Source organism: Caretta caretta, chromosome 1 (genome assembly GCF_965140235.1).
Source record: "Caretta caretta isolate rCarCar2 chromosome 1, rCarCar1.hap1, whole genome shotgun sequence".
NCBI classification, from domain to species: Eukaryota; Metazoa; Chordata; order Testudines; family Cheloniidae; genus Caretta; species Caretta caretta.
In genome coordinates, this window is record NC_134206.1 from 347668286 (window position 1) to 347694181 (window position 25896).

The 25896-nt window shown below is 43.0% G+C and overlaps 1 protein-coding gene across 1 annotated transcript in view; it reads left to right on the forward strand.

Moving 5' to 3' along the window:
- EXOC4 (exocyst complex component 4) overlaps window positions 1-25896 on the forward strand; it is a 599812-nt gene that overhangs the window by 540825 nt on the left and 33091 nt on the right. Inside the window, exons 15-17 of the mRNA XM_048836703.2 lie at window positions 13930-14071; window positions 19231-19409; window positions 21752-21911. Coding sequence (XP_048692660.2) covers window positions 13930-14071; window positions 19231-19409; window positions 21752-21911 — 481 coding nt within the window. The remainder of the gene's footprint in view (window positions 1-13929; window positions 14072-19230; window positions 19410-21751; window positions 21912-25896) is intronic.

Below are 25896 nucleotides of genomic sequence, written 5' to 3' on the forward strand. Positions count from 1 at the left end.
CACTGGGCTTTGGACCAAACTGAGGGATTTAAAGGATCAAACAGGGATTTTTTTTCTAACTGCCAGCACTACAAAATTACCTGGGGATCCGAAAACCAAGCTATGGATGTGAACCTCCAACAGCAGATTTGAACTGACAGTTTGGTTGATGGGCTAGAATCCAGCTGGTTCTCCCATAACTGATTTAGCTCTGCAGGACTAAAAGCAGTGAAAACTTGTCTGTGACAGTAAAGTCAGCAGGCAATATTTGACATGCATGAAGGGAGCAGATACACTGAGTGGGAAGGAGAACAGGAGTATGTGTGGCATCTTAGAGATTAACAAATTTATTAGAGCATAAGGTTTCGTGGGCTACAGCTCGCTTCATTGGATGCATAGAATGGAACATATAGTAAGAAGATATCTATCTCTATCTCTATCTATCTATCTATATATACATACATACACACACAGAGAAGGTGGAAGTTGCCATACAAACTGTAAGAGGCTAATTAATTAAGATGAGCTATTATCAGGAGAAAGGGGGCATTTTAACACAGTCACTTATTCTGGCTGTGGCTGTTCTTTGCGGAAGAACTTTTGGCCATTGGCATCTGACTGCATAAATGTTTGGCACATGTCGTTCTATGGCATTCGTAATACAAGTGACTCATTGCTTTTCTGGACCAGTGGGAATCGGGCACCCAATCTCCAGCCAGCTGTGTTAGCCAGGTCCTGATATTCTTTTTTTGAGAGCAATCTTCCCTCCTCATTCAGTGCCCTAACGCTCTTTCTTGATACTTCTGTGCAGAAACTGCCCTTGTAGATTAGCAGATAGTGCCGTCACCCCCTTGACCATTTGCATCAAATATTTAATGGCTAGAGGATTAGAAAGTTGTTTTTCTGACCCAGATCCACAGAGCTCATGGCTTTTCTTCTTAGACAACATGTATACTGCTGTGCCACACAGTCCTGGGCATTGATCTGGTATCTTGGGGGTCAGCTTTTTAGCTTAAAGTTATGATGCTACTAATTACTCTTGTTCCAGTTTCTTTCCTCCCCCTCATCTCCTGAAGCACAGGGGATTGTCACGTAAAGAAGTGACCTAATTAACAGTGAAATCAAACAGTCTTCCCATAAAGATTCCTTGTCAGTGACCCCAGGAATGCAAGGCCAATCTTCATGGCACCAGCTTCAAGGACTGCACCATATGGGAGCCTCTTCCCCACTGATGCACTACATCCAGTTCAATCCATGCATAAGGCTCAGCTGTCCGTCGGTTACTAGTAAAATGGCTCATTCGTGTTAAAGATCAGCAGCAGCTAGTCCACCTGACCCTCCTTCATTTGGTGTTGGAAACAATTTAACTGCTGGTGTAGATGGGTCAAAACAGTTTTCAAACCCAGTTGTGGGGATCCAGGAGGACCCGTTGATAATAGCCATTGTCAGCAAAGGGTCATTTCATAGTGTTGATGCAGTAAAACTGGGTGCACACGCTTTATATTCGTGAGAATTGGGAAAACAAAAAACTGTAAACTCTGCTTTAATTCCAGTTCGTGCTGGTGGCAAAGTCGTCAGCCTATGACTTTGGGCCTGCACTGCTCCTTATAAATCTGGGGCATAATCTTTTCTGACCTAGTGAAGACCTTGTAACTCCCCCTGTTTCCTTTCCAATGGGTGGTACTTTGCCTCGTCCCATTTTGCCGCCTAGGCCTGGAATATCCTCCCTGCTTCTCTGTAGCATTCATATAGGGCTTCTGGTTTTGGATTTTAACTGATGAACACTGATGAAACACCACAATTAAAGAAAAAAGAACAACAATACCAGAAATGGTTACTTGTATCCAAGGGCTTGTCTACACAGAGCAGTAATGCTGAGTACAGGAGTGTGATTTCTAAAGCACACTAACATATTGCTCATTAATTTGTCTGTGTAGACCCTGCTGGGGTGCACTAAAGATTCCTTAGTGTGCTTTAACACAGTGCTGTCTGAAAGAGTACTACATTAAAGCTCACTAAGAGACTTCACAAAAAGATTACACATTACAATATATTCTACTTAATGAGTAATATCTATAATATATAACGATATAATGTGCATTGCTCATTACAGTATATACAAAGACAAAGCCCCAAAACACCTGGATTTTTGGACATCTATATAAAACTTGAAAATTGCTGAAAATAACCCCCTCAAAAAATGAAATTAATAAACCCCCCAAAACAGAAGCCCTACATACACCTCAGTCTCCCTCCTTCTCCAGATCATTCCTGGAAAGACTCATTACTTTCAATTTGTCATCCAACACTGATCTCCTTTCCACCATTCCTACCACCTTCATGGACATAGCTCTCTCAAACTAATTTAGTAACTTTTAAATAAATAAATCAAACTACTATGTCCAAAATCGCATACACTCTAAAGAGGAAGCAATAAATCAATAAGATGTGTATGTAACTAAAGCATCTCTTTTTATCTTCATTATCTCTTGCTGTTGTAGTCCTCATTCTTCTGGTCCCAACCCCCTTGTTTGTCATCTGTTACTGTCTTGTACCCTGCTTGGGGCCAGATCTTGCAAACAGTGCTCACTACAAAGTGTGGTCTCATTGATGGCAGTGGAGACTGCTCCCAGTAGTGAATGCTATGCTCTGTAGTAAGCATTTAGAAGATCAGGACTGGAATTGAAGTGGCATGCGGGTCCGGTACCTGTCTCTTTATGTATCGAGTGCAATTCACCGAGACAGCATACAACTGAATCTTGCTAAAATTCACATGTTCACAAATCCTTTAACTCTCTCAAAATACCCAATATTCTTACTCCACTTCTTAACGAAGATTTCATGGCAGAGATGATAGTGCTGTCAGTTGGTTAGATACTACTGAAATTTCATTAATTTTATTAAACATATAGTACGTTTACTCTGAATGCTATGAAGTACTGCTATAAACAACTAAAACTAAAGTACCCTTCGTAAACTAAATGAGCAAGGTGCATTTTATAAAGCAGTAGCCTTGGGCTTTGTTTTTCTAAATCACTTTTGTGCATTTGTTCACAAATTTTGACAACCCTCAATGGAGCCTCATCTCTGCTTCACATTGAAATCAATGACAAAACTCCTATTGAGTTCAGTGAGGGAAGGAAGGAGCTCTTCCGGGAAATCCTGGCTCTAGTAAAGTCAATGGGAGTTTTGCCATTGATTTAAATGAACCCAGGATTTCAACCCTAGTCTTTGGTGTGAATTAGCCAGGTGAAGCCTGCATCTGTTTTTGAGCTAGCCAAGCGTACACGAAGGAGGGTGTTGAACATTTAACAGGTGAAAAATGCCTCCGATAACTCAGTAGCGGCTGAATGGATTTTTTGTTAAGCTTTCCAAACCAATTCATCTCTGAGCCGAACATGAGAGAATTCAGGCCAAGAGGAAACTTTTTGGGGGGAGTGGCAGGAAATGACAGTATAAGTGACTGAAAACAGGGGAGTTAGAATGCAAAGTGCATCTTAGCCTAGGGATGCACTAGAAGAGCAAACGGGCTTGCGCAATGGGAGTCTTGCATGTCCAAACCCTAGAACTATAAAAATCCATGTACTGCAGGAGCAGATAAGGTATGGGGGGCTTTTTCCAGTGAAGAAAACCTACTCTATATGCCATTAGGTTCATTTCTGTTTAGAACAGGAATTTGTTTCTTTCCATCCTCTACCAGGAGCTCTGATTCAAAAAATGTCCAGTGAGTCTGAGGGTATCTTCTCCTTCAATGGATTGCACTACCCCAGGGCTAGGATGTTCTGCTTCTCTCTTATTCCTTCCCTCCCCTTCAAACTCCGAGGTGTGTTTTTCCCTGATAATCCCTTTCTCAAGGCAGCGTGTTTGCAGAAACTAATGGAAAACAAACCACTTTTAAAGGAATTATTGCCTTTTTAAAAGTGCTAATTTCCATGCGAAATTTATGCCTGCCAGCAGAGGCAGCCGAGGAGCACCACAGGCAGTTCTAACGAGACAATTCATTAGCCGGCGAGTGTACACACGCCATAAAGAACATTAATTCGCAAAATGGAAAACTAATAGAGTGTTTAGCTGGCTCTTTATCACCAGTGACAGTCTGCACTCTTCTCATCATTAGTGTTTACTGAACTGATGGGGGCTGCAGCCCGGCCAGCTTATCACTACTCATCTCAAATGAGTTTGCGATGCTTTTTCAGCTTGGCTGGCCTTCCTCTCTCCTCCCTTGCTTTAGTTTTAACCTGTAGTTAGAAACACAGATTTATGGGAGGAAGCTCATAGCTTCCATTGCTCTTCGCACTTTCTGTACTTCACTTCTCTTTCCCTGCACATGCCATTAGGGGCTCCGAGGATCTTCACCCCAGCGTCCCCTAGTTATCTGGAAGATCTTTCATTATGGTCATGGTCCCCTCTGGCTGAGGACTGGATGTTGTTCCTTAATTAGCTAGATGGACACTGTTGTTAATGACAGGTTTCAGAGTAGGCCAATTACATGTTCCCCATTCAAAGGCTGAACATGCTGCCTCCTTTGCCCTGTATGGACTTTGTCTGAGTATTTAATTCACTCGCAAATTGTGAGGTTTTCAAGGCACTCAGTGTTGGGCTAACTTTGCTGCCATTGAAGTCAAGGGGAGTTTTGCCATTGATTTCAGTAAGGGCTGAGTTTGACCAATGCAGAGCACTTAGAAAATCTCATCCTACACTGATCTTTTATTTGTGAGATCCGGGCCTGGCCCTTAAAATTCCTCCTCTCGTGCAGGAAAGAAGTGCCTTTTTATTTTTGCCAGACTCCATGCTCTTCACTTCATTTTTCTCTTGATAAATCTGGGTTAGTCATTCTCAGTCCCTTGTTCTTTTTGCACGCATGTGTTAAATATTCCTGGAGCCTTGCACAGACTGGAGAAGCAGAGCAACTCTTTGTCCAGAGATGATGTCTGCATTTGATGCTCACGATAGCATAGAGAGTCATCGTGCCAACTTGAACAAGGCTTGGCCTACTGTGCAGGGTGCTTAAACCAGGTGCTCAAGGTTCTGTGCAAGCTCCATACCTACAACAATTGCTGCACCAATGAGCCTAAGACCTGACCTGCAGCATCCCTGCTATTCCACACTTGGGCCCCAAATTGCTTTGGCCAATGAAACTCAAGCCTGACCCACAGCAAGAATGGTGGCTGAAATGTTCAAAAGTATGTTCCCTCTCCGCGTGTTCCTTTGAGCAACTGCACATTAAAGATCAGGCAAACGTACACATATGGAACTTTACTCACATGGGTTGTCCCAATTAAGTCAATGGGGCAACTGAACTGAGTAAAGCTACATACACGTATGAGTGTTTGCAGGGTCACGGACTAAGAAGATGAACTAAATAATCTTTCTACAGATGTCCTTACCCAGGTCCCCGGAAGTGAAAGCCAGAGCACTGACCTGCAGTGCTTAACTTTTGTCAATTGGGGGGTTTTTTTTATTGCTTTTTCAGGACAAGATGGAAACAGTGGTCAGCAGGAAGACAAGTAGTTGTAGAGTAGTCATGCCTGTGTAAAGTAGTCTCAAACCCTCAGTCTAAACACCCCTAACTATGAATGGGGGGGTGTCATAATCCAAATCTGGATTTAGCTCACAATTTCCCATATCTCTACAACAGGCTGAACAGAAAACCCACTATTAGAGCAGTGCAAATAGCTGACCAACCTGAAAAACCAAGGGGGAAAATTGTTTCAGGTCAACCTGAAATGAAAAGTTCTGGCAAAATGGAGAAGTAGGAAACCAATTGTTTTGAGTAAAATAAAACGTTTTGTTGGAACTGAAATGACGTGTTTCATTTGGCTTTTAACTTTTTTTACCCTTTAAAAGAAAATTCTAATGAAATTGACGTTTCAAATTGAAAAATTTTTGAAGTGTTTCATTTAGAAGATGTCAAAACAAAACGCTTTGATTTTTTTCAGACTTTTTTGGAGTTTTTTAATTTGAAAAAATGCAACAGGAATTTGTTAAATAGTTCAGTTGACATAAATCTGCATTTTTTTTTGGTGAAAAAAAGTTTTATCGAAAAAAATTCATCTAGCTCTAATCAATATCCAAATATCTCCTCCTAATATTGGGAGAGTCAAAATATTTTATTTAGAGATGTAGCCCTAAGATGCCAAACAGGACAATTTAGATTGAGACCATGAGTGATCTACACCTTAGAGCCTCAAATAATTGTGCTGCAGCAGAAAGCAGTCCAAGCGATTATTTTTTAAAAGTCATGGAAGACAGGAGAGATTCCAGAAGCTTGGAAAAGGGCAAATATAGTGCCAATCTATAAAAAGGGAAATAAGGACAACCCAGAGAATTACAGACCAGTTATCTCAACTTCTGTACCTGGAAAGATAATGGATCAAATAATTAAGCAATTAATTTGCAAACATCTAGAAGATAATAAGGTGATAAGTAACTGTCAGCATGAATTTGTCAAAAACAAATTGTGTCAAACCAACCTGATAGCTTTCTTTGACAGAGCAACAAGCCTTGTGGATAGGGGGGAAGTGGTAGATGTGATATATCTTGACTTTAGTAAAGCTTTTGATACTGTCTCTTATGACCTTCTCCTAAACAAACTAGGGAAATGCAACCTAGATTGAGCTACTATAAGGTGGGTGCAAAACTGGTTGGAAAACTGTTCCCAGAGAGTAATCATCTGTGGATCACATACAAAATTGGAAATGATTGTCTAGGAAGGAGTACTGCGGAAATGGATCTAAGGGTCACAGTGGACCACAAGCTACATATGAGTCAACAGTGTAACACTGTTGTAAAAAAAGCAAACATCATTCTGGGATGCAGGAGTGTTGTAAGCAAGACACGAGAAGTAATTCTTCCGCTCTACTCCGCACTGATTAGGCCTTAACTGGAGTATTGCGTCCAGTTCTAGGCGCCACATTTCAGGAAGGATGTGGACAAATTGGAGAGAGTCCAGAGAAGAGCACAAAAATGATTAAACGTCTAGAAAACATGACGTATGAGGGAAGATTGAAAAAATTGGGTTTGTTTAGTCTGGAAAAGAGAAGACTGAGAGGGGACATGATAATAGTTTTCAAGCACATAAGAGGTTGTTACAAGGAGGAGGGAGAAGAATTGTTCTTCTTAACCTCTGAGGATAGGACAAGAAGCAATGGGCTTAAATTGCAACAAGGGAGGTTTAGGTTGGATGTTAGGAAAAACTTCCTAACTGTCAGGGTGGTTAAGCACTGGAATAAATTGCCCAGGGAGGTTGTGGAGTCTCCATGATTGGAGATTTTTAAGAGCAGGTTAGACAAACACCTGTCAGGAATGGTCTAGATAATACTTAGTCCTGCCAGGAGTGCAGGGGACTGGACTAGATGACCTCTCTAGGTCCCTTCCAGTCCTATGATTCTAAGTGGACATATGGCTTGCATACAGTTGTTGTTTATTATTTCTTTAGTGCCACAAAAAGAAAAGGAGTACTTGTGGCACCTTAGAGACTAACCAATTTATTTGAGCATAAGCTTATTTATTTGTTTATTTATTTGAGCATAAGCATAAGTGCCACAAGTGTACATAGCCCTTTGCAAGAAGATAAAAAGACAAAGTCCCTGCTTCTTGGCGTTTACACTCTAAATTAGATCCAGACTGCATTGCAACAACTGCAAGAGAGCAAAGTGGAAGGAAAAATGCGTAAGCACAAGAAGAAAAGAATTGTTTGAGAGCAGTGTCCCAGCTGTTATTCCCACAGAGAGAAAATCATTTAAGTTGATAAACTTTGCATTTCTTATTGGTTATGTAGGCTTTTTAATTTTATATGTTTGGGGTTGATTCCTGACTTGTTCGGGTGAGATAGAGAATTAGATCTGAGGAACATCAGCATACTGAAAACTCCACAGAATGTGCCACTTAATAGTCCCTCCCAAAGGCCCCGTACAGGTTGAATAGAAGGGGAGACAACCTAACTTTGTGGAACTCCATATTACAGCACCTTTGGATGATGAGCTGTTGCCCTACATCCCACTCTAGGAATGCAGCGCAAGGAGAGCATCAGCATGGATGCCTGTTCTTCATCCATCCCCAGGAAGCAATCATGTACCAACATCACCCAGGGCCGTTTCTTTTCTGTACCCAGACTGACAAAGGGCTTGAAGATCTGAGGCTTAATTGAAAGAAGGATGGCGTTGCTAATTGTGATATTGTAAAAAGACATCTCTTGACTGTACTGTCGCTGGCTTCAAAACATAGAGGTCTCCTGATGTTTGCCTCCCCCTAAGAAATCTACTTGAAATAAATCCTTGATGTTGGATCTGACACATACCTATTGTACATACTTGTGTGTGCTCCACCTGTTTGCTTCGTTAGAAAGCAAACATTTGCTAGTCTGTCTGATTTCTTCCCACTCCTTACAAGGCGTTTTCTGTCAAATACCGTTTATTCTTATTTATTTTTATTACACGAGTGCCCAGAGGCCCCAAGTGAGATCAACACCGGTCCCACTGTGCTAGAAGCTACAAACACAGTGAGAGACATTCCTTGACTCAGAAAGCTCACATTCTACATAGCCATGGCATGCAAAGGAAATATTAGCACTTTTTTACAGATGGTGACTTGGAGCTCAAGAGATTCAGTGACTTGCCCAGGGTCACACAGGAAGTCTGTTGCAGAGCCACAAACTGAACCCGGGCCTCCAGAGGTCTAGTCCAAAGCAGTAACCACAAGAGTATCCTTCCTCGTGCGTTTATTTGTAGTTAGCACTTCGTAGTGATTTGTTGTTTTCATCTGACAATGAGTAAGTCTTGCTGGCCCCAGGATTGTGGAGTGAACTCCCGTAGCAGCTAAGGACCATCGTAGACCTCTAAGTGCACATTTTTTGTCCTTGCCTCCTCTAATGTAACATATAAAAAAGCTCCAAACAAAATACTGCACTACATATGCTTCACCCCTGGGGAGAGGGTAAAAGAACAATATGTGACAGACGTTAGTCACGTTGCTCCAGGGCTGGAGTACACCCGGGGAAAAATTAGTGGGTGCTCTGTACCCACTGGCAGCCAAGCTCCCCTTTGAAATGCAAACAGAAGCCATTTATTTATATAAATACATTTTATCTAATAGATGAAAACACGCATGCATGCACCCGCCAGAGTTACTTCACAGGGTTAGATTGTGCAGCAGCTAAATCAGAACCTATAATCCCAAACTGATTTGCTCCCCAATGCTGTTAAATCATTCAAATCCGCTAGTAGTCATTCTGATCAAGCAGGAAGCGGGCAGAGCGCTTGCAATGTAGATGTTGATTGGTTACATAGGTTTGTATATGAGGAACATTGCAGGTTACATTTAATGTTCCCGAGGACTTGTAATTTACATCCATCGATTTACAAGGCACAGTGTTTCAAGAGGCACCAGCATCGCTTTGAATTACAAAATGATTGAAATCATTGGTGACAACCAGCATACTGGATTTATTTTTCTTAAGTTTGGTGTAATGAAACATTTCTTCTCTTTGTTTTTCTCTCTGTTTTGGCAGCACCCGAAGCAGGCTAGGGAAAATCCTCTTGGCCAGCAGGACAACCCAACCCAGTTCAGACAAATGAAATTTGGTTACTTACTGCTTAGCAGTCACATTGCTGGACAGTATTTAAAAATCCTGGGTGATTTAGTTGAGCAGCAGGTCTGACTTTTGGCTGAATGAGAAAACTAACCATCTAGCCAAGATTCCTTGTAGGTGCCACCAAGTAGCAGAAGAAATGGATGCCTGCCCAGCCTGCTAATGCATCTCCTATTGCATTTCTGGAAGAGCACTCCTATGCACTGTCCCCAAAAGGCAGCGTGGGGTTCACCTGCCATTGGGTGACATTTACCACAGGCCCACAAGCTCATCAGCCTGTGCTCTGTAAGCTGCACTGGTTCCTTCTCCTATACCAGATCCTATTTAAAGACTCTGATCAGGACCTTTAAGGCCCTCAGTGCCCTGGGTATCTCTTACCCCACCCGCTTTCCATGAACACATTTGCTGAGGACGTACGGGATGATGGAGTTACTGGTACCTAGAGCAAGACCTGGGGGAGCAGGGGATCTGCTCAGTGGCTGGCTCTCAGCTGCTGAACTAACTATTCCACCAGTCACAAGACGAGGAAGAGGAAGGAAGGTACTTGCATTGACAAGTTGTTTGCACACCATGCTGGAGAAAATGCAAAACAGTATATCTTAAGACCCTGTTGTAATGGAAGGAGGCCAAGCTGGAATAGATTCTGCTATAGAGACCTGGATTCTGGAAGGAAGGGGATGTTCTTGTGGTTAAGGCACTAGGCTGGGGCTTAAGAAATCTTCATTCTGTGTCTTGCTCTATCATAAGCTTATTGTGCAACCTTGGGCATGTCACTTAATCTCTTTGTGATCCAGGGTCTGGATATTTTTGTGATAAAAATCTCATAATTTTACATAGCTTTTTTGCAGATTTAATCTAATTTGATTGTTTGTCTTGTATTAATGTCTTCCTCCCCTTGTGGCAAGGAAAAAAGAGACGTCTTCAGGAAGGACTGTCCAGCTGTAGAAATCCAAACCCGCCTCTCACTGCAGTGCAGTACTTGACTTAAAATGGGAGGAATCGATCTACAGTCTCTGAGAACAGCAACTACCATTTTGGGTGTCGTCTCGTCCCCCCCCCCCACCCCCCCCGGCCTTCCAACCCACCGCCCCCCCGGCCTGGTGTAATGAGCCGCCCAAATTGACTTTTCCACATTTGATTTAAATAAAGAGCAGATTGTCCCATTCCCATCTCCCCACCAGCACCAAATGTAATTCTGTCTTTACTTAAACTGCTGCAAATTAATTGAAGAGCTGTGCAGACAAAAAAAAACACTGCAAGGGAAATTAGCTGAGTCTTGTATTTCAGATGACACGGCCATCCATCTCCCTGCCCTCTAACGAGGCACTAGCAGAGCGAGCTGCAACAGGCCATTCTGGTTTCTTAGGTAGCTTGCTGCCCCACCATCACCTTCAGCTGATTAAAGGAAAATGATTCTTCCACTTATAATACCCCGGGCGCAGCTCCGTGACTCAGGGAGCAGCTGAATCCAAGAGCTTTTCCCACGGGATTTAAGGAATATTTTATTATAAATTGAATGGAAAATTGTGGGTTTTTTACCCCTTTGAAGAGAGTTGTGCATGGTCACAGGAGGGAGGGAGAGAGACTTTCTGACTAAAACTGTGATGAAATAAATAACCTCAGCCCTGATCCTGCAAGATCCAGGGAGCACCCCTCCCCCATTGAAATGAATGACAATTGAGAGTACTCAGCAGGTTACTGGGTTGGGTCCTAAATGGAAAAGCATTAACTTGTCTTTCCAAACCCTTCCTGGAATCACCTATTAACGTGCTTATACTGAGATAGGGACTTAGCAGGCCAGCTGATTAAAACTTCAAAGAGTATATTGAGCTGCATATATAAATATGCTGTATTTTGCTTGTAAAGATTAGTGGGTGGGTGTGTTATGCGCACACTTTCCAGCCTTGTCTGCATCACCGTGAGCAGATTCCATCAGGGTTACTTCCTTGTGTTTTTCCCTTTGACATTTAGGAGCTAGTTAATTACTGTCACTTGTCTTTGCTTCCTGGGCTCTGACTTTCTTTACTCACGACTGTCTCCTCGGTAAAAAGACTTCATAAATTTCATTGAGCTGAGAGGAGAGTTCATAAAGCAATCTTCCCAGAGACACCCCATTTTGATGCTGTTTCACTATGTGCACATTTTTCTTTTGCTGTCGCTTACACTAAAAGTAGATGGTTGCGTGCTTTGTGCAGTCCTTTTCGTTATGCTGTTGCTAATTTCTTTTTAATTTTGCGGCTGTCTTCTGTGTTTATCTTGATCTCTTTTACTTGCAAATGATCATTTGACGTTTTTAGCGATTTTTCATGTACTTGCTTTCTTTACAGAATACATTTTCAGGGGCTCTTTTAATTTTATGAAGAAGCTTAAGAACTAGAGTAGATTCATTTTGTGAAGGTTTTTTTTATTTTATTTTATTTTTTTGTTACATGGCAATAGAAGACTTTAAATGAATCAGTCCCCCCCGTCTTTTCACTAAGCCCTTGGTGACTCTGGCGCTCATGCCTTCTTTCCCAAGCAGTGTGTGTGTGTGATTTTTCACTAGTGGTTGGTCTACTGACGGACAAAGAAGAGCCTTTTATTGCTGCTGCCTAGGGGTGTGATTTCCCTGCTCGTGGGCGTATACTCATGGTAGCCCAATGAGAGCTAGCAGGGGTATAAATAATACTGTAGCCAAGGTAGCGCGGGCCAGGCAGCTGAGCCATGCCAAGTATATACCCACTGTGTTCAGGCGGGTTTGTACTCGCTGCCACTGCCCGCGTTACTGTGGCTACACTGCTATTTATATTCACATTGAGCTACCATGAGTATATGTATCCAAGCAGGGGAATTGCACCCCTAGGTCTTAGTGCAGACAAAGCCTACGATACTAATTGACACACTCCTCTGAAAGGTAGCATGGTTCAGTGTTCCGGGAACGAGGGGTGTGACAAATAGAAATACTTTAAGACTGTATGCCGGCCTGGCTCTGTCATGGTGGTTTCTATATGAATATCTTTGATTAAGGACTTCCCAATAGGTGGCCATCTGGAATGGGTTAGTCAGGAAAGAGATGGCTCAAGGTGGTCGCTTAATCAGCTTCTGCCTATGAGTGCTTAAGGGACAGTGCCGGCACTCTTGGCTCTGATGACTCTGGCTTGGTCCCCCAGCAGCCTACAGAGTTGGTTTTACCAGGGAGGGCCAAAGCCCACCAACACTTGTAAAAGGGGCTGGGGACAAAGAAGCCTTGCAGGATTTATAAGGACATTCTCACAGGGATGCTGGAGGGAGCCAGACTGAGAGAAACTCAGACCCAGGAGCCCTGAGGGGTGTCTGGAGAAGCTAGGCCTGGCTGGGTGGCCATTATGGGACAGTAGGTAAGATAAGATATGTGCACAAGTGATTTGTTTTAAAATCCGGTTTTTCTCACTAATGCTTCATTCCTACTATTACCTAAACATACTTTGTTTTAAGAAGGCTGTTGGTCACTATAGACTGGTCACAGGTTCCCAAAGGGAAGCAATGCAGTGCCCGAAACCCAGTCAGACCTGCAGGTGGTAAACAGGGTGACCAGACAGCAAGTGTGCAAAATTGGGACAGGGTGGGGGGTAATAGGAGCCCATATTAAAAAAAAAGCCCCAAATATCGGGACTGTACCTATAAAATCGGGACCTCTGGTTACCCTAGTGGTAAATGGTTGGCGTACATGGGATAGTGACCCCAAGTATCAGAGTGGAAGAACTGCAAGATTCCACCCCCAAGACAGGTAAGGACAAAAGGCCCAAAACCTAATGTGGGTGCTCGAGCTAGTGCATTAAATATAGCAGTGTGGCCACAGCGCCATGGGGCAGCTTGGACCAGCACCATGTGCACAATCCCACCTGTCCCCTTAGGTACATCCTTTGGCCTGAGTTACTGCACATGCCTCTGCAGCCACACTGCTATTTTTAATTGCTAGCTTGGATAAACTTACATGCACTAGCTCAAGCAGAGCTAGTGCATGTATGTCAACCCAAGTTGGGAATCACCCTCCTGGCCGCTGTGTAGATGTTCCCTGAGAGATGGACTGGCTGTAAATGTTCCCTTGTCTTCCAGGAGCAGAAACCTCCATTGTGCTGCAATATACTTGCAAGCAAATGATTTTGGTGGTTGATTAAACGCCTCATCTTTACTTTGGAGTTTAATCAATTGCAGAAACAGTTTGTTGCTTCATATACTCCAGGATCTTAGACATTATTGCTTAGCTAAACCTGTGAGAATGCGTGTGCATACGGTGGAAATAAATGACATGACATGGTTGCTAAAACACAGATGTTTGATTAAATATATTACCAACTGTTAATACGTAGACACTCTCTCTCTCTCTCACACATCTATATCAGCGCCATCACCTGGTCAGGACAGCCATGCAAATATGGACCTCCCACCGGTGTCAGAACAGATCATGCAAACGCTGAGCGAATTGGCCAAGTCCTTCCAAGAGATGGCTGACCGCTGCTTGCTGGTTCTGCATTTGGAAGTCAGGTATGGCATAGAACCTCTGAATCTAGAATGTGAACTTTTTGAGGTTAAGGCTACTATTAAAACTTTAGTAATTAGATTAGCTTCTTCTAGTAGGTGCCCTACTCTCAATGAGAGAGATGTGATCATAGATCATAAAACCTGAAGGGACCATTGTAATCATCTAGTCTGATTTCCCAAGCCATAGAACTTCTCTGAATTAATTCCTGTTTCAACTACAGTATATATTTTAGAAACACATCTGATCTTGATTTTAAAATTGTAGTGATAGAAAATCTACCACAACCCTTGGGAATTTTTTTCCAATGGTTAATAACCCTCAGTATTGAAAATATGTGCCTTATTTCCAGTCTGAATTTGTCTAGCTTCAACTTCCAGCCACTGGATCTTGTTATACCTTTGTCTGCCAGACTGAAGAGCCAATTATCAAATATTTGTTCCCCGTGTAGGTATTTATAGACTGTGATCAAGTCACCCGTTAACCTTCTCATTGTTAAACTACGTAGATTGAGCTCCTTGAGTCTATCAATATAAGGCATTTTTTCCAATCCTTTAATCGTCCTCATGGCTCTTCTCTGAAGTTGAACCCTCTCTAATTTGTCAACATCCTTCCTGAATTGTGAAACCAGAACTGGACATAGTATTCCAGTAGTGAAGACACCAGTGCTAAGTAGAGAGATAATGTAATCTCCTATTCAATATTCTGCTGGTTATATATTCAAAGATCACATTTGCCCATTTGACCACAGTGTCGTAGTGGGATCTCAAGTTTAGTTGATTATGTACCATGACCTGAAAGTCCTTCTCAGAGTCACTCCTTTGCAGGATAGGGTCCCCCATCCTATAAGTGAACCTGACAGTGTTTAGTGAATCCTCTCAAATTTCACAAGCTTAAATCTCCTGATTTCAATGGGGTTCTGTTTTGTTTAAACAGAAAAAAATTATTTTCCAGTGTCTCCTTGTGTGTTGGAAACATCACCAGGAAGAATTATTTTTCTGGGATCTTTTCCTTATGAACCTCCAAAAGAATGCTCTTTTGCGCTACTTTCTTTGAAGGCTTTTTTATGTTTATCATCTGCTGTGCTCTGGATTCCAAATGGGAAACTATTGTTTCTAACTGTTGAAAGGATAATACAATTGGAGAAGGATGAGGGCACTGCCTTGATTTTTTTTAAAGGGCTGGATAATTTTATGACATGTGGTTACAAATGCAAAGATCAAGATAATCAAATCTATGGCTTCAGGCCATCAGCTGATTGGTATGGGGGTTGGGAAGGAATTGTTCCCTTACGCACAATATGAGCCAGGTGTACTATAGCTGGTATTTGCCTTTCTCTAAGGCATCAGGTTTAAGCTCATGCCAGTGGCAGGGTATGAGATTTGATGGACCAGCAGTTTGTTCTGTTGTGACAGATTCTGGGCTATATCCTGTACCAGTGTAAACTGGTGTAACTCCATTTAAGCGATGCCAATTTATACCAGCGAAGGATCAGTCCCAGTATTTATATTTATATTACATAGTTTTTAAAAATAAATAAATTCACATCATGTACTGTCAGTAGCCTCTCAACCTACTCTCCATTCTCAGTTGGACACTGTATTGTAGGCATCTCAGAAGAACTGGGACTTGAAGGATTTTAAGGTACAGATAGTTAAGTTATTGAAATAGAACATTTTTCCAGTTTAGGTATAGTACTGGGTGACACCAAAATTAACCCTACAACTGCTGTTGTAAATGGACCAGAGCGAATGGGCTTCTCTACAAAAACCCTCTGTAGTTTTCTGTTGCACCAGGCAGCTGAGTTTTGAGTAGTGGCAAGTGTGACATGCAATTCAGGAGTTCAGGGTTTGTCTTAATAGGCGCCAGGTTTAAAACAAACAAAAGGAAGTATTTCTTCACACAACTCACAACTTGTGGAACTCTTTGCCAAGCCTATAACGGGGTTCAAAAAAGAACTAGATAAGTTCATGGAGGATAGGTCCATCAATGACTATTAGCCAGGATGGGCTGGGATGGTGTCCCTAGCCTCTGTTTGCCAGAAGCTGGGAATGGGCGACAGGGATGGATCACTTGATGATTACCTGTTTTGTTCATTCCCTCTGGGGCACCTGGCATTGGGCACTGTCGGAAGACAGGATACTGGGCTAGACGGACCTTTGGTCTGACCCAGTGTGGCCGTTCTTATGTTCGTATGTCTGAAGCAGACCATTCCCCATCTAGTCTGGCATCCTGCCTCTACTGATGGCCGCAATCTGATGCTGCAGATACACCAAGCCAGTTGTGTAATGCTCTGCATCATAGGCATGGGAAGTAGTGGTGCAGGGTGCTGCAGCACCCCTAGGTTTTGCGCCCAGCCCCGTGCCCCTGCTGCCCAGGGTCCTGGCCACCAGGCCCGCTGCTTCCTGGGTCCCGCTTGACCACCAGTCCCAGGTCCCGCTCAGCCGTGGGTCCCACTCAGGGTCCCGGCTGCCAACCCCAGCTCCAAAGGGCATGGACAGAGGTAAGGGGGGTGGGGGGAGTGCAGCTCAGCACCCCCACTTCAGAAACTCTTTCAGCGCCACACCTCTGCATGGATGAGTGGAAGGGAGAGAAGGGAAGGTGTGCTAATGACCAGTAAACACCCAGTCTCTGTGAGAGTTCCCCCCTATTAATCACACTCTGTTGTGCAACCACCTGCAGTAACACCAGAAAAAATAGCCATCACTTTGGTGGCTGTGAATAGCGGGATTCTCTGAAATTACTATGTGAGCTCCCAGAATTCATGTAATTGTCTAGCTGTATAATGCAGTGTGTTTTCATTCACAAAAATCTGTTCTTTAAACGAGCCTTCATGGCACATCTTCATGGAGGTGCATTGGAATTTATCAGCACCAGCTCCATTTCAAGGAGGGTGCAAGCGAACAACCAGGCAGGGTTTTATGCCAAAGCATCAGTTCCTTTCTGCTTTCTCCCCTCCTCAGGCTCTCTGTTCGCTTCCAGATTTTGCCAGATGCAGTCACACTACGGAGTTTGACTAGTTGGGCCTCACAGCTCTCTGGAACCATGTGGGAAAATGATCCAGGGACCACTGTAAAGCCAATGTAATTCTACTTAAGTCAGTGAATTTACTCTGGGTTTACAGCAGCATAGGTAGGATCAGAATTTGGCCCTCAAATTTGTAGCTGCTTATCTAAACCAAACCCGTTGAGATTCACAGGTCATTAACCGTTATCCCATTTAAAAATAATAATGGTGCTTTGCATTTCTTTGGTTCTGCTTGAGGATCATAAAGTGCTTTTAAAACATTTATTTAGCCTCATACCAGTTCTCAGAGGCCAGGAAATATTATTAACCCAGTTTTACAGAGGAGGCCATGGAGGCACAGAGAGACCGTATGACTTGCCCTCCTTCACCCTCAAAGTCTGGGGCAGAGCTGGGACTAAAATCCAAGTCATCTGACTCCCTGTCTTCTGCCTTAACTACAGCTCCATCCTTCCTGTTCAGGACAGAATGTAACAGAAAATATATATTTTTTTCTGTAGGTTATTTGTACCCTCCTATAGAAAGTAACAGAAGATTATTGGCTGAATGCTCAGGAGCAGTGCTTGGTGTATAGAGGTGGGCACAAGGAAGGCTTAACCACAAGCTTTCTGCCCCACCCCACCTATGGGCAACTGGAACCCTGTGCAAGTTAGAGACACCTCAGGGCTGGTCTGAATTGTACTAGTTTGTAAGGGCCCCTTTGGGGATGTTTTGGTAGTGGGGATCACCAGAGGGCAGGGCACTTCAGTCACATTCCCTCCCATCCCCACACAACACAACCCTTTCACTGGTTGGGCCAGGGAGTGATAGAATGGAGTCAGCTGGGCCAGCTCTCTGCTAGGGATTCTTCTATGCTTGACTACCTTTGTGCTTGTCTGTGAATGCAGCATGCTGAGCGGTAGATATATTGGGAAGTAAAAGTCACCAGCCCAGATTTTATGATTATTATTATTATTCACCTATTCGAACTTTAAAAGGAAAATATTCAACTGTCACTTTATACAGGGCACGCTCATAATGTCACCTCTATCAGGCAGTTTCCTTAAATAAAAGATCTACCTTCAGGAGGCCTTCCAGTGTGTTCAGCAGCGATCTCCTAGCACTGCAACCTCCTAAATATGCACTTTATAAAAATCAACCTTCCTGCTGTGCAATCAGCAATGTTTTCAGAAAACCTTAATGCCAAAGTCATACTGAGGTCAGAACAAACATGTCAGTGCTCTGAAGGGGGAAAAAAGCCTGTTTCTCTCTTTCTATTTCACTTTTGTAGCAGTCTCGGTCCCTTTTCACATTGCTAACAAAATATTGCCAATCAGTTCTATTTGGGATCAGCCAGTACACTAAAAGCAGTGTAAATTACTGAAGAACTGGGGACCTTGGACAGTTTCAGGGAAGCAGTAATGAAATAAAGAGCCTTTCTCTGCTAGGTTTCAGAGGAACAGCCGTGTTAGTCTGTATTCGCAAAAAGAAAAGGAGTACTTGTGGCACCTTAGAGACTAACCAATTTATTTGAGCATGAGCTTTCGTGAGCTACAGCTCACTTCATCAGAACTCTGCTAGGCCACTGGTTCAAAGCCAGCTTAGGTCAGTAAGGGTCAAAAGTGACGGCTATCTGGGGATTACTCAGTGATTTACATGGAATGAACTTTTGGGTCGCAGTCTAGCTCCAGAGAAGAGTTTTTACCACAGAGAAATGCCACCGGAATTGTCACCCTTGTTAGCAGTTTCAGCTGAAAGGCCGTGGCGGCTTAATGTGGCCCCTCCGAATCATGGTGGTGGTTCTGCTGCCTGTTGCTGCGTCTGCTGTGTGCGTCACAGAGGACTTGATGCAGCTCCCGTTAAAGGGGAGAGTCTCCCATTGGCCTCAGTGGCAATTGGACCACCCTGAGAGGACTTCAGGATATGCAGCTGTCCATCCAGCGTGTTTAGACCAGCAGTAAATTCATCCTGAGCACATTTTTTAAAGGAGGGAAAACTTATTTTTCTTCCCACTGGGTCTGGGTACATGAGAAAATAAAACCCGTTGTCGTTATTTTTCCCAGCCAAAGCCATGTTCAGTAAGGTTAGTATCTCATTGGGGCAAACGTTAACGTCTTACTGTGTTTCTCTCTGTAGTGACTCTCTGCCTTCTGTCTTCTAGAGTTCATTGCTTCCATTATCTGATCCCACTGGCTAAACAAGGGAATTATGCCATAGTGGCCAACGTGGAAAGTATGGATTATGACCCCCTTGTGGTGCGGCTAAATAAAGACATCAGTGCCGTTGAGGAAGCTATGAGTGCCAGCCTCCAGCAGCACAAGTTCCAGTATATCTTTGAAGGTCAGGCATTTGCCAGTGTGCTCAGTTGATGTGCTGGGAGGAAGGTGGGGGCTGGGGATATGCTCATCAGCGTTAAAACTATCTGCGGTATGGATCAGCCTGGCAATCATTGGTCTTTCTCAGCCTGAAGATGAAAACCTTCTTGTTTGGTTAAGACTGACTGCAGAATGGTTGCCATCTGCTCCGGATTGATGAGGAGACCTGTGCAGGCAGATGGCAGCCCTGCTGCCTCCATGCCACTCCTTCGTGTATATCCATAAACTGGGAGGAATGGGCTCAGACTGAATGGGGGAAATATAAAATTAAGTACATGCAGCAAGGATCTTCATCAGGAAAGCCATGTACGAGTGTTTATATATTACAAACATAGCTACTGTGGCCCGCACACCTCCTGGATGTGGTGTTCTGTCCCCTCTAGTAGCACCAAGACCACTGAGAGATTAATCAGTCTGCTCTGCATCATTAGCTAAGGGCCATGTGGCTTTTAGCTCATGCAGTAGAGGCTCATGCATTTAGCTCCAGAGGTCCCAGGTTTGATCCTGCTTGCTGACAGCCGCTGTCTGTTGGTGTTACAATATGTTATGGAGTGGTCCCTGTTAGGACCTAATACTGTTCTGTTTCTAACATTAAATTGGGAGAATTTCAGCTGCTCTAATTATTTAAACATCTTTAAGAATCTAAATCATGTTTCAGTTAATCTCATCTATATTCTGTGGCTTTAACACACCATTCTAAAGGCCTGGGTAGCCATAAGGTGCATCGTTTTATTCAACAGATTGTACAAGGTCAGGAAAAGTACTGTGAATCACATCAAGTGTCTGATATGATGTGCTGGACAGAAAAAGGGGGCGCAAAAACAGGGTTTTACAGTGCTGGTTCTCCCTAGATTCCATGCCATTTGAATCCCCTAGTAGAAGTTTTGAAGATCCGTAAAGTTCCCCAACCCCCATTTCTTCCCACCATTAATAGCTATTTGTTTAGTACACAAATCCCCTGGGCTGGACAGAGATGTTTGAAACCACACCAGTCAAAGCACTAGAATATCAAATACATATATAATGAAGGACTCTGCCAGGCACAGACCTTCACTGGCAGAAGGATGGACTACAGACTGGAACAGGTCTTTGGTATCTCTAACCTTTCTGATATTGTGGCAGGCTGTGATAACACCATCCCATGGAAAAGAGCTGTCTCGCTGTGTAAGTCCGACCGTTTGTGTTCAAAAAGAGGGAAATTCACCTCATAGCAATGGACCCTACACAAAGCCTGGTGAACCATTTGTGAGCTACTTCGGCGCATAGGGTGAAATTTCTGTCTCTCCAGAGAGCCAACTCACAGCCCGGTCACTTCTTTATCCATATTTTGACTATTTACATTGAATGTAAGCAATACATAGGCCTTGTGGTTGCTCTCTCTCAGGTGTGAATTCTCTCATTTCACGGTTTGTACAAACCTTTTTTGCTGGGGTGAATTTAACCTTAAAGTTGTTTGCCATGAGACTGTTCTGGTGTTAGAATTACTCTGGCAGCCTGCTTAAGGCAAGGAGAGAGACCTCAGTGCAATTATGCTCAGAATATGACTCTGTAAAGATAGCATCTTGTTGTTTCCTGTGCTTAGTCTCTGGAAGTGGCATATATATCCATGTTTAAAGCAAAACCAGATTTGTTTCCTAGCCACCTGCCTTGGAGGATCTCTATCTGGAGATCCCAGCGTGCTTTTTCTACTCCATGCATCCTGACCCACCGTGATGATTCTGCAATTAGACCTGACCTGAGGCTGATGGCACATGAGGCAGAATTCAGGGCAGGGCAGCTCACTCTTCTCCAGCGAAATTTGCTTTGCTGGGCTGACAGCGCATAAAAAAAAAACCAACTTGATTTTATTAGTAGATTAAGCTAATTAGTAGATATGTGGAGTAGTAGAAATGGTCAGTGACAAGATGCCATAAACACTTCTGATGTTCTATTCGAGAGGAGCTGAACAGAAATTAGCCTAGGTCTGTTTATAATCCACCAGTGCCCATTTGAAGGTCCTGAAATATCCGTGGCTATGAAAATTTCACAGATAGTGGATACTTCTGCTCCTCATGCCATTTTTTTGGTGTGTCCAATTTTTTTATGAATCAAGAACCTTTGGCGGGAAGTCACCTCAAAACACACTGAGGGTGGTGGTAAAGGCCAACTTCAGAAACACCTTAGGAACGTGAACAGCAGCATCTATTACAGATATGTTTTAAGAGTAGGCACCTGTTTAAATGGTTTGTGTGGCTGGTGACTAGAAAGCAATCTCTTGCTAAACATTTTCTTCCTCTTTGCAATTCTTTGGCTTATCTCCCCTCCCAGGCTTGGGCCACTTGATTTCCTGTATTCTCATCAATGGCGCCCAGTACTTCAAGCGCATCAGCGAATCTGGTATCAAGAAAATGTGTAGAAACATCTTCATCCTCCAGCAGAACCTGACCAACATCACCATGTCACGCGAGGCCGACCTGGACTTTGCAAGGTGTGTTGGAAACCATGCCCCTTGTTTGTTAATGCTGTGACAACAGAAGTAGCCTTAAAAGGTTAAACCATCAATTGTGTAGGTGACTGAATAAGCTGATCAATGGAGTAAAACCCTAGAACTGTTTGAAATGCCATCCACTTCTCCCTCCCACTATTCAGCAGACTCAGCAGAGAATCATTCAATGGAATGAAAGTCCCTTTGAGCTTATCTTCCACCAAATTAGTTACATTACAGTTGCTACATGCTATGAGTTTGCTGAAGGTTGATACCTGTAGTGCCCCCTTGAAAATGTACGGCTAGGTGGCAAGATCAGAGTCCCAGAATGCTCTCTCCCTTTACAGCTCTTGGTGGGGTGGGGGTAGGGGGATGCAGGAGAAAGGCAACATCCACTGTACATGTTGTTTGTCCCTATTTAACTGCTTCACTTATTGTCCTCCATGCTAGTCTCTGTGTTACTGCTCAGAAGACATTCCATTAAAATCAAAAGAACATCACGCTGCTGCTAATGCTTCTGGCAGCTCTGCAGGTGCGTTCTGGCAAGCTTGCCATAGCAAGCAGTTGTGAAAGAGACAGCTCATTGTCTTGACAAAAATATTCCCACTCGCCCAGAAAAGGTCACACATTGGGATTTAATGGGACACTTGTCCCTGAGGTGAAGAAGAATCTTGTATTCATTTGAAACCTAAGAGGGAATTTTAGGTAGGCAGACTATAGTTGCCCAAACTGGAATTTGACCATTAAACTGAGGTTAATGCCCTACTCCTGTTCAAATAGCTTGAGCTGTTTAATAACCCAGTGATAAAAATCTGTGTTTAGCATAAAGTAAAAAGTTGACCTCTCCAGAAGTCAAGAGGCAACAGGATTTGACAGGTATTCATTAAAGCTCCATAAGGCATACAGAAGGTACAATAAAGTCATATCCGTATTTTATAGATGTGAAAAGTGAGGCTGAGAGATTAAATGGCTTGCCCCGGGCCACAGAATGGAGATGGTGTCAGAGCTGGAGCTGGATCCTAAGATTTCCTGGCTCTCAGTCCTGTGCTTAGACTTATAGACCATGCCTCTCTAAAGAGAGAAAGTTTGGCTTTTCAGTCCTTTTACAATGTACCTCCAGCTCCCAGGTGCTGAGAATTCAAATAGACATTTCACAAAAAGCAGATGGAGCATGTTAACAAAAGCAAATGTTAAAACGCACACAAAGAAGTGCATTGGCTTTGCAAATGGATATAAGAACAGAACTGGTGTTTCAGATCTGTTGGCTCACTGAGGCTGGTAGTGACCATTTCAATAATAGGCAGCTGAGTACACATGAAATATTCATAAGGAAGAGTTTGGGGGGCTAGAAATCTAAAAGCACGGGTGGGTGCAAGGCAAAAAAAAATTGTCCAAGGCTAGAACAATCCACAAATAATGGCAAGTGGATTTTGTCATGATTTGGCCATCTCTCTCAGAGGCTGAATTTGGTTGAAAATCTGACTCACTCAGATTAAGGTATGACTGAGTGCTTCATTTATTTGGGCGCTCATTTGGCGTATGGTGTCATTACTGTATTAGTCTATTCCTAATAACACTGACATGGGGGAGTTCTGAATGCTGAGGCCTGAGGAGGGAGAGAGATCCATCACTAATTCTCTGAGGAATACAATTCCCAAATTCAATCATCCGTTTTAAATTATTTTTTTTAGTTGAAATGTTAAGTAAATTAGTCCAGGTTTTTGGCAGGCAGAGCAAGGCTTGAAGATGTGTTAATGGTAACTGGAATCCAAATAATGAAACGTTGACCAAGCCCCAGTGGAGGTTGGCATCCTTGGGCCATCAGCTGTTTGCAGAGGCATTTGAGGCACTAGTTGAATAGCGATGGAGTTGTGCCTTTCAATGCCACACTGTGTGTCACTTGGGAAGGGCTAGAATCGAAAATGTTAGTTCCTCCCTTAGTATAAGTTCAAGAGCATTTTTGACAGCTCAGATGGCTGTATTGTTTCTTTCTTTCTTTTGGAGCAGATTTCTGTGATATGCTACATCCCTTTGAGTTTCAAATTACTATGGAATCCAGGTACCTGGATCTCCATTATTTGAACCTCCCTTGCTAATGACATCCCTGTTCCATTGACACCTGCTGATCTGAATTTGCAATTATCCAGGCACATTTAGTGTTGGCCCAATTAGTGGTCCAGCAATCAAATCCTCCTGTAAATATAAAATATGCATAACAATACCAAAAGAGCAAATAGTAACACTGACAGTGATCCTATAGCACCTCTCATACTAGGATTTCAAAGCACTCTGCAAAGGTAGGCAAATATCATTTCCTCCATTTTATAAATGGGGAAACTGAGTCACTGAGAGGTTTTTGTCACCCACCTTGTCAGTATTAGAGCCACCCCAGAAGTCCCTGATTCCCAGTCCCATCTGCTAACTAGTAACGCTGCTGTTGGGGAAAATGACCTGTGACTGTAGGATGTGACTGAATATTCCTAACCACATTTAATCCAGTTTGTGAAACATTGCAACCCCTGTATTTCTGTAGAACCAGCCTTGAAGAAAAATAATCCATAGTTCATTCCTATTAGATGCGGGGGGAGGGGGAATTGTGACTAGTGCATATGTTACATATTTCAAATAGTTCTGTATTTCGTGACTCAATAGAGATGGAGGAAGAGCTGAATTGTTTCCAACAGAAAAAACTCAGGTGTATTCCAGCTTTCATGAGACTATTTATTGTACAAGGTCTTTGTCATTCAAATTCAGATTTGGACGGCTGATGTTTCCCTGGCTAGGTATTCAGTACTGATATTAGCTTCCTCGCTCGCCCTGTCGTTACTTGTCTGCCCATTAGAGCTTGAAGTCTAGAGTTCAATATACAGACAAATACTATTAAAAGTTAATATGCAGCTCTCTTCACATTATGTTTTAAATTTGGAACAAGACAGCTGGTTAGGCTGTAAATTTATTCTATAAATTAACACATCCGAGCTCTGGTGTGTTGTGTTTTACAGTGGAGCCTGGTGCCACCTGAGAAAGTGGAGAATGCTGGGGAACCTAGCATATTTGTGTTCTCTGAGTGTTGGTCCTTTTTTCTTCTTTACATTCCTCAAGGGTTTGTACAGAGCACTGAAGAGCATTGCTTACCCTGCCTAGTCTGGAGTGGCTCCCTTTGAAAGTTTATTAGCAACCTAAGGCAGAATAAACCTCCATAAGGAAGTGTGAGTGGGAAGCCCTTTCTTCTATGAAGCTAAAGCCATGCAGAATATTCTCACTGAAACCTGAATCCACATAATAATCACCTGATTCTGGTGAGACTTTGCAATTTCAACCACATTTATTAAAACGTTTGTGAACCTGCAGTTCACATCAGAATCCTGTGAAATTCACTGCTTTGTGGGGTTTTAATATGATGCAGGAGATTTCATTTCAAATGAGTTTTACTTGGAGGTTTTGGGTTCGCCCTCTGCTCCAAGTTACGTCAGGGAAGGGGAGAGGAACTCTGCACAAAAGCACACCAAGGGGAATGTTGGCATGTCATAGATAGCTCTATCAGCAATGGACTTAGGTATACTTGGTCTTGCCTCAGCACCTGGGGAAGGACTGGGTGACCTCTGGAGATCCCTTCCAGTCCTACATTTCTTAGATTCTATGATTCTGTGTTTCCCTGCAAAAAGTGAAACTGCCAACTTTCATACTGCTTTAGAAATAATTGTATCCAGTCACATAAGAGGAGGTGTAAATGATGCAGATAACTGACTGCAGTATTTGTGCATTTCTCTGTTTTACAAAAGCTATAAAGATCGGTTTTCTAAAGTTCATATTAATATTTTCAGGGATTTGGGCAGAGATTGCCTTTTTATTACATATGTCTAGTGTCTGGCACATTAGGGCCCTGATCGCTGATTGGAGCCTCTGGGTGCTACCAAAATACAAATGAATAATAAGGGTTTTCCTCCTACAGTAATTCTTTATTTAAAAAGGACATGTGCTGCAAAAT